The sequence below is a fragment of the Phaethon aethereus genome, assembly GCF_964289735.1.
Source record: "Phaethon aethereus genome assembly, chromosome: 20".
Taxonomy (NCBI): Eukaryota; Metazoa; Chordata; class Aves; order Phaethontiformes; family Phaethontidae; genus Phaethon; species Phaethon aethereus.
The window spans coordinates 1,429,009-1,448,806 of NC_138596.1; the positions used below are offsets into that span (position 1 = coordinate 1,429,009).

General features: G+C 51.0%; 1 protein-coding gene across 1 annotated transcript in view; it reads right to left on the minus strand.

The window, feature by feature from the left end:
• ZNF618 (zinc finger protein 618) overlaps window positions 1-1,745 on the minus strand; it is a gene marked incomplete at both ends in the record, with an annotated part of 160,473 nt that extends 158,728 nt beyond the window's left edge. The window contains one exon of the mRNA XM_082009003.1: window positions 1,692-1,745. Within this exon, the coding sequence (XP_081865129.1) occupies window positions 1,692-1,745 (54 nt within the window). The remainder of the gene's footprint in view (window positions 1-1,691) is intronic.
• Window positions 1,746-19,798: the final 18,053 nt, after the last annotated feature.

The following is a 19,798-nucleotide window of genomic DNA, read 5'->3' on the forward strand; positions in this document are numbered from 1 at the left end:
AATAAACCAGTGTGTGCACAGTCCAGAACTCGCAGGCACCCCTTAACAGCAAAATAACAGGAACATAACAGTATTAAAAAAAAAAAAAATTATGAAAAAAAGATTTTCAATTGAAACTCCAGGAGGGCTTTATACTAAGAGTCAAGGAGAAAAAGGATTTTGAAATTGTGAAAAATATAATGGCTGAGCCCTTTAAAGGCACTTTAGTTTTACTGGTTAAAAAAAAAAAATCAAAATTACTAAATCTGCAATTATTTTTTCACAATATTGCTAATTATGCATATTCATAATATCATGGCGGACCTTATAATAAACCTGTGTAAATACTAGATTTATATGATCCACAGTATCTGGAGTTGTTACAGTGTGTTTAAAAAAAGAAGAAAAAAACTAAAAACCCTACCATGGAAATTTTTTTCTTTACAAAAGAAGTAGGAAATTAAATGCTGGAAACTATGTTTTAATTATGCCAGGAGAAACCATCGGAAAAGCCAAGAAATTCAAAAATAAAACTGACATTTGACTCTTAATTTTGCTTGTCCTCGTGTTTTCCTGGACTGTGTTTAGAACCTCATTGTTTAAGAGCAGTTTTGCATGAAATCCAAAATCGCCAAAAAAAAAAAAAATTTGGGTGTGTCCACAGCAAATTTTCTATGCTCTAATTTTCCTGCAAAACTCCTCATTTGAAACAAATAACTTTAAGCACTGCAGCAAAAAAAACCAGTTTTGGCACAGCGTGCCGCACAAGTTCAAAATTACAATGAAGTACAATTCATAATTGCTCCGTAACAGCAATTCTCCTACTTTCCCAAACTAATCATTTTATTGCAGCTAATCCCGGGGTGCCCACCTCAAACTTGAATTACTTTCGTTCCCGAGCACTCTGCTGCTCCCAGGCTCCCTTCTCCTCCAGAAAAAAAAGGGTGGGGGGGAAACCTGAATTCATTCAAATTCCAGCTTAATTTTCATTTACATATTAGCTGGGCTTTGCCTCCAAAGGGACAAAAATGGAACCTGCGGGGCCAGCCGGGCGCTCCCGGGGGCTGCGGCGGGGGGCCCCGGCCCGCCCCGCCCCGCCGGCCCCAACTTTCCTGAAAAATACGAAATAGCAGAATATTTCCTTTTTTTTTTTCAATTTTAATTTCCTTTTTTTTTTATTTACGAAATAGTCTCCTCTAGGTGGCGTCGTTTTAATGGAAAAAAAAAAAAAAAAAAACCACCACCACACTACTACCGTTCGGGAGGAAAATTAGAGAAGGGGGAAAAAAAAAAAAAGAGGGAAAAAAAAAAAAAAGCCAACGCCAGAGCCCCGGGAAGGGGAGCGGGGGAGCGGCGAGAGGCCGCGGCGGGCCCGGAGCGCGGGGCCGGCCGGGCCGGGCCGGGCCGGGGGCAGGCGGACGGGCGGGCCGGGTGCGGGCGCCGGGCCGGGCCGGGCCGCGGCCGGAGGCTCGTCCCCGCCGACATGGCTGCTGGGCGCCGCTTTGTCTTCCGCCCCGGTCCGAGCGGGGCGGCGGGGCCGGGGCGGGCCGCGGCGGGCCGGGCAGCCGCGTCCCGGCGGCGCCCCCCGCGCACTGCGCCAAAGCGCCGCCGGCGGGGCTCCGCGACGGGGCGGCTGCGGCTGCCGCCCTCCCTCCCTGCCTCCCCGCTCCCTCCGCCTCCCCCCGGGGACACGCCGCCCGGCCGCCGCGTACCTGCGCTCCCGTCGCCGCCGCCGCCGCCGGAGCGGAGCCGTCCGGCTGGTTCATGAGGCTGGGGCGGGAGGCAGGCGAGCCCCGCGCCGCCGGGGCCTGCGATCCGCCGCGCACAATGCCGGCGCCGCCGCCGCCGCCGCCTGCTTTCCGCCCTCCCAGGAGCGGCGAGTGGGGGCGATGCCCCCGCTGCGCGGGTGGGCGGCTCGCCGGGCTGCTGCAGCCCCCCTTCCCCCCGGGGGCATGGGCCGGGGCGGCCGCCGCGGGCACGGGCGCTGCCGCTAGCGGCGCGGCGCGCAGGGCTGGGCGGGCGCCTCCCGCTGCCGAGCCCGCGCCGCCGCCGCCATCACGAGCCGCTCTGGGGGCAGCTCCAGCCGCAGCGCGCTCGCAGCCAGCGGCGGCGGGAGAAAGGGGCTGAGTCTGGCCCAGCGCGGCAGCCGCGCCGCGCCGCCGGCCGGCCCCGCGCTGCCCTCCGCCCCCGCGCGGCCCCGGCCCGGTCCGGCCCCGCGCCGGGCACCGCCGCGGCCGCCCAGCCCGGCCGCCGCCGCCCGGCGGGCGCGGAGCCGCTCCGCGCCGTGGGGCCGCCGCCGCGGCGCCCCCCGTGGGGTGGCCCCGCGCGGGCGACGCGGGCGTGGGGTGGAGGGTGTGCGCGCGGACCCCGGCCCGCGCCCCGGGGCGGCGTCGTCCCGCAGCCGGCCCCGAGAAGCGGGAGCAAAGCGCCGCTCGCCTCGCCCGTGCGGCCCCGGCCTGGCCCCGAGGGCGTCGCGCCCTGGACCGGGGCGGGGGGTGGCAGCCCGGCGGGCCGCAGCGGGGTGAGAACGGGGCGGGGGGGTGTCCGGTCCCTCGGGAAGGGACGGTCGCGCCTCGTGGCGGCCGAAGGCGAAGGGTCGCGGGGCGAGGCGGGACCCGAGGGGAAGCGGGGTGCGAGGGGCGCGGGCAGCCGTCCCTCACAGCACCGTCTGTCCTTCCGGCCCCCGAGCTCCCAATTCTGGGGTCCCCCCCCGTCTTTGGGAGCCCTTTCGCCACGATGCGAAACGGGGGAAAGTCTGTCCTCGTCTTCGTGTGAAACCCGTCCTGACACCATCTCCCTCCGCAAAGAGCTTCTCCTCGGCACGTGCTCGCGACGCTCGGTGCCACCCGGCAAATGTTGCTATTTTCCTCCAAAACAGGAAAAAAAAAAGCAGCGCTTCTCTTCCCCTGGAAAACACACAGTTTTAACCATAAACATAATTACATCTCATGCATACCTGGTGTTTTTTCCCTTGTGAAGTGCTGCCAAAAATAGTTATTAATAGTATTAATAAAATAATCTTAATAAAATAATCTGAACTCGTGGATTTCCCTGCCCTGGCCCACGAAACTGTCTTTCCCAAGAGCTCCATAAAGCTAGAAATTTGTGGAGAGTCAAACGCTGATTTTGTTCTTGCTGTCCAGACTAAAGATAGCTTCAAAGATATTGCAAAAAACAAATTTATTTTTCTTAATATCTCACATGCAGATTTCATTCCAAAACGCTGTACAGTCCGATAATGTAATTACTGAGCTAAATAAAAACAAAGGGGCAGGGGAATTTGTGGAGATGTTGGGCAAGGGAAGATGTTTTCCAAATGATTTTAGAAGGGATGTGGGAAGTCAAGAGGCAAAAACCACTCATGAGGCTCCTTCACCTCCAGTGTCGGCGTGAAGAGGAGCCAGAAGGAATCCCTGATGGGCCAGAATAAAGCAGAATAGGGTGTTTAACAAATAATATAGTTTGAGGACGGTTTGGGAAAAAATGCCGTTCTGATGTGGAGTTTGCAGGTTGAGAAGGCTCATTGAGATGCCCTCAACAGCCTTCGGGAAACCTGCTCGCTGCCCTCCTTCCTGAAGTCAAAAGCCTGGAGAGAAAAGTCTCCACCCCTCTGTGTACCATGATGTCTAAGGGCCTGTTTTGAGCGGTCACTGTGTGCTTTTAGGCATCTTCAACTATGGAGAATCCATCACAACTGATGGTGACTTGGCCAATCGTTCATCACCTCCACCGCTGAAAGACAAAACCGTGACTCAGTTCTAGCCTAACCCTGTTTTGCTCCTATTTTGGTACCATCCCGTGTCCATGAGCCACGTAGGTAAATCATACCTTTGCCTTCTTTTGGGGTCTTTCTTCCCTCTGGAAAGAGAGTATTTGAGCTCTCCAAGCTTCCTCAGTGGAAACCTTCTTCCATTTCTTCTGGTAGTGGACACAGAACAGATGCAGGGATTGAGCAGTAACCAGGAAATGGCCAGAGACACCAACCAGTCTTCTTTTTCACACATATTTTTAAAATGGCCTTACAGTCTGCTTTGGCATCGCGCCAGGTGGTGGGATTGGGGCCCCACAGGAGAGAGTTGCCCGTTGTTGGTCAGATCTTGGAGTTTGAAGTCTTCCTCCTGAGGGGTTTGGCTGCTGCTTGGTTTTGGCTTTATGAAACCGGCTCTCCAAAACCAGCGTGTGTTTCTGCTGCTGAGCGTGGATTTCATGCTGCGTACACAGAGCAAATAGCATCAGGAGGTCATCCCTCCTGCTCCTGAAGAACAAACAGCCTGTTCTTCTCTGTCGGCGTGAGGTCTAATGCAGAATTTCTACAAATCAAGACATTTTGAGTCAGGAAATTTCTATTGATTAGGTGTAAAGAATTCCAAGGATGTTTTAATCCTGGCAGTATGAGATATCTGTCCTGTCACTCAGGCTGAAGTCCCTCATGACAGGGTGGCCTTTTCTCCTGTGTGTTAGGGACAGAGGTTTCAGCCATGCCAGCCTGCCACTCCGGTAGCATTTGGTGGGCTCTTCTGTCCTGCCTGGTATCAGGTTTTTGCTTTATCTCTCAAAACTTCCCCATGATTAGTGACCAGAACCTGAAAACCCACATCCTTACTTTTTTAGTGCCCTCAGACCTTCTTTGGGTGACTACTGATGGGCCCATTCCAGGCAGGAGGTGTCCCCACCACATTTCAAAAATGACTTTCCAATAAGATCAATCTCTTTTCATATTCCAGTTCCCGGTGGCTGCGGGTGGAGAGCACAGCAGCACTCACACCTCTGCCGGATTCCCAGCCTGGAAGCCTTGGATTCCTCCTGAGACCTCGATGTCTTGCCACGGGTAACTCGGCGGCCTCTCTCTGCTTCCCTGCCTGTAAAGTGGGGCAGCAGCGATGCTTCCCCATTCCCAAGGGAGCTCTGTAGTCATTGCAGGCTGGGATTGCCATCCTGGTTGGAACCAGGAGTAGGTATCTACCAGGAACCTACCTCTCGTGCGCTGGAGGAGGTAGGGTCCCGGCTGCAATAAACCGATGTGATAATATGATTAAAGACTGTCATAATACATAGACGTAAGAGGGCTGGTTCTGCAGGCTTGATAATCTTTTCCACCCATTACCCTAGTGTGTTTTTAAGGCAGGCGGCACACACAGTTTCTATTCTGTACGAGTGTCGCAGCCCGCACAGCATCTATCATGAGGGGAGTTTGCGTGCTGCGGCATAGGCTTCTGCGTGAGCTATTGTGTCAAGGGTGTTGGAAATGGGAGAAGGTTGTTGGGTGGACGAATCAGGGGGAGATGCCACTTAGCCCCTGGAAACCGTGTTACAGTGCAAAACTAACTCCATTTTGCAAAAGTGCAGCCGAGGATAAAGCCGTGACACACTGGAGGCAAAGCCCAGCGAGGTGATGAGAATTCTGCATAAGGCGCTTGTGCTCTCCTTCCCCAGAGGAGCCTCTTCGGGGGGTACGTGCTCAATAGTCCGAAGGAGGAAATTATTGTGAGTGGTCTGCTCGAGAAGTAAATCTAGAGCTCACGATCCCCTTAATCCCACCACAGCTCTCGCTCGTCTGCACCAGAGGCTATCCAGATGGGGCGCGGGGGATCCCTCTCTTTTGGTGCCTGCTCCGAAGTTTGAACTCTGCATCTGAACCGCTGAAGTCGAGCCCCACGCCGGGGTGAAATGCTGAACGCTTCTCGTGCGCTGCCATAAAAAAGGCAGAGTCGGCAAACCACAATCAGGAAATGGCAAAAGGACTATTTATAATCACCGCTATCTGCAAAGATATTTGTGAGACCAGCAAAAAAAAGAAATAACCCCACTTCACTCTTCCTGACCCCAGCACTGTCTATTTGCTTCACTCTGAGGCATTAAAGCTCATCAGAAATGTTTGCCAACGGTTATATAAAAGGAAGTGTTGGATTGTATTTGTCCTTGTCAGCACTGAACTGCTCCTTCCTTTTCTAGCTGTGATCCCGTCCGTCCCCTCCGTCGCCGGGACCTTGTGTGCTCTGAGCACTCGCCGTCAGTGCCTATAGGTCCCTCGAAAGAGTCCGCAGTGATCTTACACCCAACACGGGCTGATGCTCTCTGCAATGGGTGGATACCAATAATGCACCAAAAAAACAGCTGCGTGGAACAGGAGCCCCAAAAACATATGGCTTTAGGTCCAATACTTTTCCCTGCAGGATGGTTAACACATTCTTCATTTGCATCAAAGCCTCTTCAGAAATCGCAGCGACTGAGCCATTGGGGTTGGCTCTGGGTGATGACGATAAACCCCTGTCCTGGGGCAATTCCGGTGGAAGCCATGGCCTCAGACCGCGGAGCCGATGGCGTGACTGCGGGTGCACGCGGTGCTTCGCTCCCCCTGTTCCGAGTGGGTGTGTGAAAAGGCCGGAGCTGTGCACATCCCAGGATGCGGCTGAATTTCAGGAGCACACGCAAGGGTGCGGGAGCATTTATAAGCATGTGAGCGCATATTTTACCTATACAAAAAAAGAAACCTTTGGGTTTAAAAGCATTAGGATTGTATAAACACGACACTCTCCAGAGCAAGCTGCAAAGCAATAACACCCCAAGCCATGGGGCACCTCTTACCCGCTCTTCAACAGCCGTACAACACATTTCTGCTGATGGTGAGCGGTTTATTGCTACAACAAAGAGCTTCCTTCTGCCTCCGACAAATAATGCAACGGCACCTCCCGGCGCAGGAGTCTACCCTGCCTTTATCTGGAGGTGCAATGGCAGCAGAATCCCCACTTGTGGGTCCACCGGGTTGGGTGGCAGCCAAAAGCGCTTGGCCACCTACCGCCGTGGGAGAAGGATGCTGGGAGCCCATCCGCCCTCCCGGCGGCTGCACCAGCGGCGAGGTTTGGTGCTGGGCTGTGAGCAGAGCTTGAGCAGCTCTGCCTCGCTCGGGAAATACATGCTGGACTGAAGGAGAACATCCCGTCGTGTGGACGAAGCCCCTGGGTGCAGTCAGCCTGGCAGATAACCCCGGGAGATGCTCAGGGTTGGCATGTGCATGCCGGCTGTGCGTGGGGCAGGGCTGTGTGCTCGGGGTACGGCTCCGGCTGTGCATTATGCCAAGGATTGTATTTGGCAGGAAGAAGGTGTCCAAGAAAATTCAGACACTGAAGCAGAGAACCTTAATAAATGGGATTTAAATAATAGATTTAGCTGAAAATCCCCAGAAGACGGATTTTTTTATCCACACATCAGGTGCTGTAAGCTGAGAAAAAGATAACAAAATGTTCCTCAGACAGAAAAGGTTGAGTTTCTGCTTTAATTGAAAAATCGTACGTGGTATTGATATTCCTAGAGAGATGTTATGTTAAGAAGGAGTTTATACTGAGAGATGTATCATCACTATTTTGGGGTAAATTAGATTAAAGTGATTTGCAGTTATCCCCATGCTAAGTAGTATAAAAGGAAGAAATTGAAAGTTAAAGTTGTACTTAAAGGAAGCGCATGCAGCTCACTGAGGAAATCCTAACTCCTCTCTGCCGTAACACGCAACTGTCGACCGAGTATTAGAGGGGAATTGTAGCTTTCTGGGCCCATAATCAGATTCATCTGTCTCTTCTTTACAGTGTCATGGCAGAGCAGAATTAAGAATATTTGCATGCCTTAAATTGAGTCTCTCTGCTTTAATTGTGTAATTATGGAAATCACTATTTAGGGATCCGTAGTTATGGCTGTGTTGAATTTTGCACTTCAGGCAGGCACACAATCTCTTTGCTGAAGAGTATTCCCTGCAAAATCCCAGCATCTACTTTTTGAATATCAAATACATGTCCTGGGTATGTATTTGCAAATTCATTAATTAACTTATCAGTTAAAACTAATTAAAAATCGGTCCTTTACCAAATCTGACACATTGTGTCAGACCTGTCTTTCTCTTTTTTTTTTTCCTGAAGATCCTATTAACAGAATAATGCAGACCCTGCAACCTTCCTCTGTAATTAATACTCACTGAAATCTTATATATGAATTTCACTCGGAGAATTTGTTTTACCATGAATGGCCTCTTACGAGATTATACTTCAGAACTGAAAGTTTACCAAGCGAGGCGGGTTTGCAAGGTTTTCCCTCAGTTTCCCGTAAGGATTTGCCGCCCTTCCAGCTCCCGTGGTCCCCGCTGGCAGGGTCACAAGCGCGAGCCCAGCCCGCGCTTGCTGGGCCGCCTGTGCTGCTCTGCCGGAGTGAAGCTTCGGGGAGCAGCGGGCTCGGGGCGTTGTGGGAGCTCTGGAGCAGCACGAACGAGCCAGGCACATGGGGCAGTCGGGCTGTAAGCGTTAGTTTGAATAACATAAGTTGTCTTTTAAAGTCGTGATAACACCATTGTGTGTGGGCCACGGGCTGGGAGGTTGAAGAAGTGAAACATTTCCTGGCTATTTCTTAATGTCACAAATAGAATATACTAAATACGTGACTGAACGGGTATAATTAATTTTATTAGCACTCATCTAGGGTGCTCCAAACCATCCACTCACGGCTTCACCCCGCATGAGTAATGTGTCCATCCCAGACGCACGCCAGTAAACCCCTTTGTGCCGCACCACCGCAGACGGCATCGCCTCTGAAAACAGCCTGTAAACTTCCATGGGCTTATTCGAGACAAAGAGTTGGACGAAAACGTAACATATTGTCAGTGTGGCTACTGACCCACCTCGGGTAAGTCTGGGCTGTGCCCGACCCTGTTGTGCAACTGGCAGAAAATCATGGATCCTCACCGAAGGGCACTCAGTAACAGGATTTTGTTAACGGCAATAATCACTAAAATTACTCAGCTCTCACTGAAGTTTTCTACCCCTCAGAGATGAACTGAGGAAAAAAACTAAGGTAAAATTGAGTAAATCAGAAAAAGGCACATTTAAAAATGAAGCGGCTGCATGTAGCTCTCCTTGACCAAAGAGTGCCGGGTTCCCCAACGGCACCGGCTTCGCTAGAGTCCTGTTCCTTCCCTGAGCACCCGTGCTCTAGCAGTACGTAGCAATTAGGGATTTTCGCCCCTCCCCGTGAAGCTGGGCTGGCAGCCCCCTCCTGCCGTAGGACGGAGCAGCTCCTCGGCCATGCGGGACCCTCCGGTTCCTCCGCCAAGACAGGAGCCCTCGCCACCAGCCCCTCTCCTGGCCTCGGCGCTCGTCCTCCTGCTGCGCCGCTGAGCCGGCGCTCGTAAATGAACAAATTGCACATACAACATTAAATAATGGCAAATGCATACTAACCAACCAAACAAATAAATATTTCCAGTGCTTTATTAATAGAATTTTGACAGCTTCATTAGGTTGGTGAAATTTCAAGATACTTAATGAAATAATGCTTCATCCCTTGGCTTGTGATATAAATTCTAATGAAATGCGCAATTCCAATTCATCACCAACAAACTGTGATGCTCTGCTCAGAAGGCACTATCATACTGCCAAGGTTTTTATTTCCTTGACATTATGATCTTAACAATTTTATTTTAACAGTTAGAATGGTGGTGCCTAATAAGTTAAACAGCAGAATAAAAGATCCCTCTAGAAGGAAAAAAGTATATGTTTGGGTGGAAGAGACTTCAGAACAGATTATGGGTTGTTTTATATTCTAAATATGACACATTGATATCGACTCATTTAATACTATAATTTTTTTAAGGTTCCTTTCACTGAAAGATGATCTTTATTTCTCTGAAAATTGCCTAGTGGAATCCCCACTTGTGCAAATGATAAGTGACTGCCGCACACCAAGAGCTAAATGTTCCAGAGCTCAATGGAGCTGCCCTTAAATGAACAAAGTAAATGGAAAAAAATTAAGTAGAATTAATATTATTAAAGATAATAATATAAATTATTAGTAGTATTCTATTAAGGTCAGATTAATCCCACTACAATTCAATTGGAATAATACATGCAATTTATGCAATCACAAATGTTTTAACATTTAAATTACCTTTTTGGCATTCTGGAAACCGGTATTTTACATTCCAGAGCAAGGCAAACAGTTCCCCGTGCCGAGAGCAGAGACCCTCCGGACGGGCTCCGCTCCGGAGGGGGCTGCTGGCCGGCCGGGGGCCAGCACCCCGGGCCGGGCCGGGCCGGGCCGGGCCGGGCCAGCGGCGCCCGCGCAGCACGGAGTGGCTCTCTGCCCCCTCTAGGGGCTAAAATACGAATTAAGGTCTGAAGTTCAACTGCGACCGCTGATCCCGAGCTGGTCCCTTGCCTGTGGGTGCGGAGGGTCGCGCCCCGTGGCTCCGGCTCGGGGGTACCCGAGGGGCGAGGGTTCTCCTCTGCAGCACTGCGAATGATTAGTTCAGAAATCGTAACGAGTATTCATAAACCTGCGTGCGTGGCTTAGCCCACAGAGGATGACGTCAGGACGCGACGTGTTCGCAGGCATCACGCTGTCCTGCGGCTGGGAAGCTTCAGTCTCAGCATCTCTGCCCCGGTGTTTGTGCCGGGGACCCCTGCCAGGGCTCTGTGCCTTGGGCTTCTCGGCCAAAAAAGCACAACCCCAAACCACGAGCAGCAGGGCAGTTCGGTGAAGCGCGGAGCAGCGTGCCTCCGTATTGGCTAAAACGTCAGGCCCATGGCTGATGTCTTTGGGGAGGCACCAACAGCTCAGGGGTCCCAAAGCTGCTGGTCTGAAAACCTCCCTCCAGGCAGGGAGGTCCGTCAGGTGCAGGAGACCCATCCCCACCGCCCCGAGGAGCACAGCGCTGCTGCCAGCTCCACCTGCAACAAGTGGAGCTGAAACCTGCTCTGAAATGCTTTGGGTTCACTTGGGTTATCCAGAATGCTGAACAGGCTGGCAAAAATCATCAACTTTAAATTTTGCTAAGTACAACTGATCTCAGAAGCAGTTGTCTTTCCTCCTTTTCCACTTGCTGGAGAGACTGGAGGCCCTTAGAGACAGGGACCATCTTACCCGATTTTTGTGCGAAGGCTGGCAGGGAAGCTCTGTTCCCAAGTGCGACCTCCTGATGCTGTAGAAATGCAAACAATAAATAAGACAGTAGTACATGTTCAAATGAAATGGAGTTTTGTGGCCATCTGTGGGCGCAGGATCCACCTTCACTCGTTTGCAGCAGGACAATTGCAGAGTCACCATGGTGGGATGGTGACACAGTTGTGGGCTTGCAGATTGGATCCAGTTTCAACCATTCTGCAAGCTCCTTGTGTGCCTCAGGGCTGCTGTCTCATGCTGGGTCTGTGTAGGAACACCATTAAAAAAACCTGTAAGGGGCCTGTACCCCATCCCCGTCCCACCCACTACCCATAGTACCGGGGCACCGGAGCTGGTGTAGCCCACGGACGAGGCCAGTGTCCATGGCTGTAGTGGCATGGGGGTCCGTACAGGGTGGGAGACCTGCTTACAGGCTCAGGCACAGACTTGAGCATGGACACGGTGCTGGTGGTGACGCGGCTGTGGCTCCACTGGGAGCGCGACCCATCCTACTTTGGGAGCGGGACTCGTCCTACTTGTAGACAAACCCTCCGTTTCATCTGTGTGAGCCTTAGTGGAGACCTACGCCAATCCTGTTCCCTCCTTCACTGCTTCTTGCAAGGGTAAATATATCAGAGATTGCGAGGGGTTCCGCTGTTTTAATAATGGTGGCTATACAAATAATCTTGGTTTTAGATTAAAAATAATCATTATTTTGTCTGCTTTTTACAAAATGTTCTGCAACAGCAGGCCATAAGCCAGCCGCTGTCCCTAGATAAAATCTATACAAAGTAAGAGAGGGCAATTTGCCATGATTAGTAAAGCCATGATTTTCAAATACTGTAAGTACAGTGAGGGAGGACAAGCTTGGGAAAAACAGAAATCTGTGGCATGGTTCGTGACTGTGATCGAAGGGTGGGAAACGCCGTGTTTCAGAGGGTCCGGGCAACGTGCAATGTGCCATTTGCAACACTGCTGTAAAGCCCTCGAAGGAGAAAGTCTTTTGTAGATTCTCTAAATTTAAGCTTCCTCCACTGCCCTGAGGAGCTTATGAGCTGCTTGACCAAGATAATACAGTTTGACATTTTTGGATCTTCTCTGTGTCACTGTTATTAATTTTATGATCTAATTTTACCATTTTTATGATCTTTTTCAAGTATTTGGTATATAGCACAATTAGGGTCCTTTTTCTTGATAATAACAGCTCCTATTATCTATAACTCATCAGCTAGATTTTTTCTACCACTCAGAAATGTTAGATTATCTTGATTATGAGGTTTTCCCTCTTTTCCCATTTTTATATGCTGTTTCTAACAGCTCCTTTCATTTTCACCTAGAATGGTGTCAAAATCAAACACCATTCTTTTAAAATTATAGTGGAAATACAACTTTTTAGCCAGGTTGTGAACTCTCGCTGGGAACTTTTCATTTTTCACTGATTTACTTACACGTTTATTTTTCTTCCCGGTGAGTTTCACTCATCTCTTTATTCAGCTTCACAGATCCAGGGAGAAGCACCAGGTATATATTACTGGTTGGGACTGTCTTTTATTATCCCATAATTAATGTAATCAGGTCATGATCACCGGTCTCTAGGCAACCACCGATTTCTAGTTCAGTGATCAATTCATCTTTATCCATCATAATAAGATCTAAAATAGAATTACCTCACGTTAGGTGCCATTCCTTTTGTGTTAGAAAATTATCATATATAATTTTTAGAGATGCCACTGATGTTTTATTACTGCCTGCAGGAGGTCTCCAGCATTCACCTCCCACAGTAATGTCCCGCGGAAAAGGGCAAGTTTTCTTTCGATACCCTACAGACAGGTTCACCTGGCATGGGGTGTGATGGCATGTACCAGCCCGCAACCAGCCTTTTCCCGCAATGTTGGTTAGCACGTTGCACCATGCGTGTATTACTGCTTATCAACATAGCGAGAATTGCCGCTTCCTCTCATTTGTGGCCAGATGAGGTATCACAACTATTTCTTCTCTTCATATTCCTTCCTATCTTCCTTCGATATGCTCGTGAGCCCCTGCATGTCTTCTTACGAAGAAGATCCTCCAACCCTTCGTAAGACCCTCCAACTTCTCTACCCCCCTCGTTGTGCAATGCCAGGCAAGCACAAATGCGTGGGCGTGAATGGCAGAGCTTCAAAATTGTGTCCCCACCAGAATAATGGAGGGAATCCCATCCAGCCCACCTGTAATGTGTTAAGTTATACAGATGCTTTTAAACGTTTTTCATCAATTAGGGTAATTCAAAATTTTGAGAAGTGTGATGAAAACTGGTGATTTAAAAAATCAAGCTTATGGAATACAACTGACTTTTAAATCAACATTGTCATTGTATTTCTGTCCATTATTATTTCCTCTTGGTTGGTTTTAGACTGAAAAAAAGACTGACTGTCTTTAGTCTTTGGAGCTGAGATTGCATCTTATATCTGTGTAGATCCTGGGAAAGAAGTCCTGTTCCTGTTTGGCATATTTAAACAGCATACAATGCCATGGTAATGGTAAATTGTTGTAAGTAATGGTAAATAAATCTGTAATAGTAATACCCAGTTTCACACAGGGAGTCCTTTGTTACCAGCGGAACCAGGGCTGGAATAGAACTGATTTCTCCCGCAGTCGTGAAGGCTAGGGTAAATCTGTTGAAGCTTTCTGTCCTGTGGATAGGGTCGCATGCAATCCCGGGGGTGAGGATCTCCAGCTGCCAGAAGGTGGGTCCTCCCAAGGACCTTGGAAACCAACATGCAGAGCATCCGTCCTGGATGTCCAAAGAGTTGGCACAAACACGTCACCCACTTCCACTCACAACAAATATTGCATTGTGCCTTAGCAGCGCTGCGGCAGGACGTGTGGGGTCACCCCTTGCACCGTTGCTGGTAGACGTCGTGGTGGGTCCTGTGTCCCTGTCAGGGACAGAGTAAGAGGTGGGTGTCTCCTCGAGACTCGATCTGTCTGAGTGTCCCACTCTCAGATGGAAATACTAAAAATCAGCCTCTTGTGTGGGACTCTGCAAGAGCCTCTTTCAAGACCGTGTCAGGCTGCCTGAGCAGAGGGACAGAAAGATAGCTAGGTGAAAAATAGTTAGAACAGTTATTTGAAAATCAATACTTGTCTGAAACAGCAACCAGTTCACCTGGAGACATTTCAAAATGGGATCTCTACTGACTGGGTAACTGAGGTCCAAATAATGACCTAAAATTTGCCCTGGATAACCTTAAATTGCCTTTCAGCTGAGGTCCACCACAGTCTGTCACCGCCCCCGAGCCACCAACAGCCCTGGTTTCAGAGCTGGCCGGCTCTGAGAAGAAGAGGGCTCAGGGCTGTCCCAGTTTGGTCATTGCAGAGGAGGGACTGGAGACATTGCTAGAAAGAAACCAAGAGACACATGGAGAAAAGCAGACCTGGCAGGGTGAGGATTTGCCTCCTTGTTCCACAGAAGAAATCCTGGAAGGAAATTTTAGGCCATTTGGATTTGTAGCCCCAAAACAGGGGCAAGCTGGATCATGTCTACTGCAAAACAGAGTTGTTTTTTGGGGCTCCTGGAGGCAGATCACCTCTCACATAGCCCTGGAAAATTGGCTGGTTTATTTTTGAACTGTAGCATGTTTCTAGGAAGCGCTGAACAAAACTCAGGGCTGTTTTCTCAGGTTAAAAAAATAAGAAGTTCACAAGTGTGACCTTCTGCAGACTGACTACCTGAAAACTGCAAAACCAGACTTTAAAATGTTCAGCAAGCCCTTTTCTAGAGCCTCTGCTGCATACCCTACTGCACATCACAAGCGGTAGAGAGGGAAGCAGCCCGACGGTTGACCTAAGGCAGAGGCTGTGACGTCCCTTTTGCTGCTGCAGATTCTTCGCCCACTTTCCGCAGTCGCTCAGATGTGTTTTTCATCTGGGTGAAGGGGACGGTCATCTTCAGGTTCAGCGTAGGCACCACTCACAGCGCATCGACGTTGTGCGCGACCGACCCTCTGCTTCAGGTCCCACCTCAGGTAACACGCTCCCATCTGCGCCCTCCGTACCCTCCCCTGAGCTCTGCCTTGCTTCCCCGGCAGGTGAAGCCGTCCCTGTTCCTACTTCATGCTAAGTTTGTAAAGTGCTGGAGGTGTTGAATGTGACATGTGTTGAATATTTAAAGCAGGGAAGAGGGAAAAATGAGCAGGTAGCTGCCAGCCGCTCTGCCTGCGGCTGATCGCTCTCCCCTTGAGGAGCCCGGACGGTCCTCTCTCCCATTTCACATTAAGCTGGGATTTTATTTTTTTGACTTCTCTGCAAAGAAAACATGGGGACAGAGAGAAAGGAATGTTGCAAGGAGCATATTTTCTCCTTTTAATCCAGCAACTTAAATAAAATTAATAGATTTAACCCTTTTTTTTTTCATATTGATAGTCTCTGGCTAGTCCCTTATTGTTTCCTCAGGGCTTGAATTATGGTGCAATAATTCACACTGAGTTGCATGGACGGCACTCGGCTTTCAGCCTTGTGCCTGACAATGCTCCAGGCATGAATTATTGTACTATAATTCACACCTTGTCATATCTTATTGCCGGAACATCCCCTAAATGACAAAGCTGGATTCATTAAGTAGAAATGCAGTCAAAACTTGGGAAAGGCAGTTGATGGCAGGAAGGACCATGTACTTAAGATCTTCATCTGTGTCATTTCATTCTAGAAAGAAAGAGCCTCAAAGAATTAACATAGAGGAAGAGGTTTATACATCCTGTGTATTTATACACATTTCTGTGCCTATGTGTGTAACTATCTTGTGTGGAATTTCTCCAAGTAAAGAGAGATGGTTTTCCCAAACCAGATGCCTATTTATGGCCCAGATGTATTGACCAGCTGGTCCACAAAAGGCTTTTCAGCTGTTTAGGTTCCCATGCAGACCTAACTGACGTCATGGGGACGTCATCAGCCATTTGCGTGTGAAAGGTGCTCACAAGGTGGTCAAAAGTCAGTAAAAACCCTCACGGACGCAAGCACAGGCCATCTCCTGCGTACTCTGTTCTGCGCACGCTCCTCCTCCTCCATCACGCCTGCCATGAGTCACTTCTGCCAGAAGACCTTTGGTGTGTCTCCCTGTGTCCCAGGGCTCACCCAGAAGCCAAGCCCCACAAGCCATCAGCGCCGTGAGCCGTGGCAGGAGGGAGGTCTCGGATTCAGACCGCACCGAAAGCAAAGGTGCAGCGTTGCCACCGCTGTGCGCTGAGCACCCCAGCTCCGTGGCACCGCTGGGGCTGGATGGGGAGGGTCGGCTGGTGTCGCACACCCATCCCTTGGAGGGCACAAGCACAGCTCCTGCCTTCTTGGTGAGCCGTGTGTCCCTGGGACGGCACAAGCCTGCCTGGTCCAGGGGACCAGATCGCTTTTTTGCAGCCTGAGCTCATAGAAAGGCTGCAAACAGACCTGGGGAGAAATGGCTATTTTGAAAATTAGTGGTAGGCAGCTGGAAAATCAGCAGGGACTGGAAGACATCCCAAGGAGGTGAATCTCAGCAAACCTCACCCTGGGCTGTGCACGGTGAGCCAGCCCGCGGCAGACGGTGTAGACATCTTTCCGCGCAGAGCGTGCTAATGCAGTCACTCGCAGAAGCAACATCTTGCGGTGTTTGGGGTAGTCGAGAGGAATCACTGCCAAACTTCTAGGTGCTTAAAACAGCACCAGGCATCTGCTGTGAGTCAGATAATTCACACCCTTCGTGCTCACCACAGTTTAAAACATTTCAGTCGAAATACTGCTTTCTGCCGAGCCAACTCCTGCAGGAAGCAGCTTGCGCTCAGATGGTTTGTGTGGTCCCCCCCGCTGCTCCTCCGGCTCTCCTGGTCCTTCTTGCTGGGTACGGGCTCCCTTTCAAGCGGTTGAAGTGGTGAGAAACTTCCCCAGCTGCTTGCTCCTGCCCATCAACCAGCCCTGCTCGACGCAGGGACGGCGGGCGCACTCCCAAATCCGCGGCAGGCACGGCGAGTTAACACATCTCTTTCCGCCTTCAGAGTGGCGGTGGGGCAAGCGGCGAGCGACGAGTGGCCGGAGTGACAGGATCTCACGTGGAGGAGCTCGGTGGCTTCTGCAGAAACAGGGCACACGCTGCTCAAGAGGTCCCGTGACACAACCAGCGCTTGAAATTCAGCACCTGGACCTCAGCGTGGATTTTGCGGTGCGGCGGCCAGCGCCCACGCTGCAGAGCCCGGGCACTGTGACCGGCAGGCGCGTGCTGACCGGGCACTGCGACGCCCCTTCAATGGGAACCGCGAAGAGCAGGATTGCACCGGGTTTGCGTGGCGAGGTTTTGGTAGCGGCGGGGCTGCAGGGGCGGCTTCTCTGAGAAGCTGCCAGAAGCTTCTCCTGTGTCTGATAGAGCCAACACAGTCGGCTCCGAGACGGACCCGCTGCTGGCCATGGCCGAGCCCGTCAGCGACGGCGGCAGCGCCTCTGGGGTAACATATTATAAGAAGGGGAAAAAAGCCCAACTGCAGAACTGCAGCAGGAGAGAGGAGTGAGAAGGTGTGAGAGGAGCAGCCCTGCTGCCCCCAGCTCGGGGCAGGAGGGCTCCAGGCACCGGAGCAGAGGGTCCCCGGCAGCCCCCGGGGAAGCCCCCGGGGAGGCCGGCTGTGCCCCTGCGGCCATGGAGCTCCACGGGGGAGCAGATCTGCACCCGCACCCGGGGAGGGCCCCATGCCGGAGCAGGGGGATGCCCAAAGGAGGCCGTGACCCCGTGGGCAGCCCACGCTGGGCCGGCTCCTGGCAGGGCCTGTGGCCCCGTGGGGAGAGAGAGGAGCCCCGGCTGGAGCAGGTTTGCTGGCAGGACCTGGGACCCCGTGGGGCCGGGCTGGAGCAGCCTGTTCCTGAAGGACGGCGCCCGTGGGGGGACCCGGGCTGGAGCAGCCTGTTCCTGAAGGATGGCACCCATGGGGGGCCCAGGCTGGAGCAGCTCGTGAAGAATGGCAGCCTGTGGGAAGGACTCACACTGGAGAAGTCCGTGGAGGATGGTCTCCCGTGGGAGGGACCCCAGGCTGGAGCAGGGCAGAGGGTGAGGAGTCCTCCCCCTGAGGAGGAAGGAGCGGCAGAGACCAGGTGTGATGAACTGACCACAGCCCCCATTCCCCGTCCCCCTGCGCTGCTGCAGGGAGGAGGGACAGAAATCGGGACTGAAGTTGAGCCAGGAAGAAGGGAGGGGTGGGGGAGAGGTGTTTTAAAATTTGGTTTTAGTTCTCATTACCCTACTCTGATTTGACTGGCAATAAATTAAACTAATTTCCCCAAGTTGAGTCTGTTTTGCCCATGAGGGTAATTGCTGACTGATCTCTCCCCATCCTTACCTTGACGCACAAGTTTCTTGTACTTTCTCTCCCCTGTCCAGCTGAGAAGGGGAGTGACAGAGTGGCTTCAGTGGGCACCCAGCATCCAGCCTTAGACTTAACTGCCTTCCACAGCACTGCAGACAGGCACTTTGCTGGGACAGGATCCAGACTGTGCTGAGACCCAAATCTCACACGGTTTCATCCTAAAACCAGAGAAGCAGTGACAGTGCCCGCCTGCTGGCCTCAAACTCAAGAGGTAAAACACTGTATGTAGCACAGATCAAAATCCACCGGCTTCCCCAGGTTCTTATTTGCCAGGACATTTATACTGCCCCGAGTTAAAAGAGCAGCTGGAGAAGGTGCAGGACAGCCTGTCCCGGCTGGCATCCTGGCACAGTGCAGCAGTAGGGAGGTATTCGGAAAGGTGTGTCACAAACAGACAATATTGCAAAACCAACAGCCATTTGGCTAACTCCACTCAAGGAGGCCACTTTTGCCTTGTACCTGGTCATCATGATGTTAGCAAAACGCCTTATGTGGTGGGGTGTGGCTCACCTCAGGATGTCTCAGGTGAACCCAGTGGTGACACCCCAGACCTCACTGAAGCTCTGAGCCAGCTCTCCGTTGTCCATTAACGCAACAGAAGGTAACAAGCTGAGATGGAGGCACGTCTCAGAGAAGTTAGAACTCCCACCAGATTGGAACACATGCTGTATCCAGCTGGCAGAGGCAAGAGCACAGAGCCCTGAAGGAGTGAAGACAGCCAGGAATCCCAGGCACCATGTCACCCTGGCAGCTCTGGCAGTGTTGGTGCTAGCACATGAATTCAGCTCGATGCTTTCCTGGTAGATGTAAACACCTCTAAAGCATCGGCAGCAGAAGTGTAAGTAGTGTTTACTGACAACTGGGAATAAACATGTACAACCATTAGTTATCCATTAATTAGTAGACTAATAACCAGTTAAACCAGTTTGTTATTTAGTGGTTGAGTCTTCCCTGTCACCCTGTATTATTATAATAATAACAATTACTATGCATGCTCCTGCACAGCCCCAATGTCATCCAGAAGGGAGTTGAGTACAGCCTGCAACTACCCTGCTGCTTCTCTCACACCTCACCAAAAACCTGGTCCTGCCAAGCACAGTGGTAAAATACCATAAACTGCAACGAAACCAAATGGTAGCTTGTATGTCAAGTCCAGAAACCTTCTAGGACAGTAGTTGTCACGGTCTTGGGGCAGAGCTTCATACCACCTTGCACCGAGGGTGAGCCCTGTGAGATGTGGTGGAGACAGGCAGCAAAGAGCTTCGAGCAGGTGAAGCAAACCCAGCCAAACCACCATAAGTGTTGCACAGAGACAGCTAATTTTTTGGACCACAAGGAGCACTTTCATCCATTAAAATCCCCTTTGAGATATTCTATGGCCTGTCACTGCAAGAAAACAGGCTCTTTCCTCCAAGATTATTGACGTAGCTTATTACTGAATACTCATCTGTTTGCAGATGTTCTATATTTTCCTGACATGAAGTTTCTTAACATCCCTTTTAAATTGTCTTTATGCTCACAATGTTGATGCATAATCTCTTTTT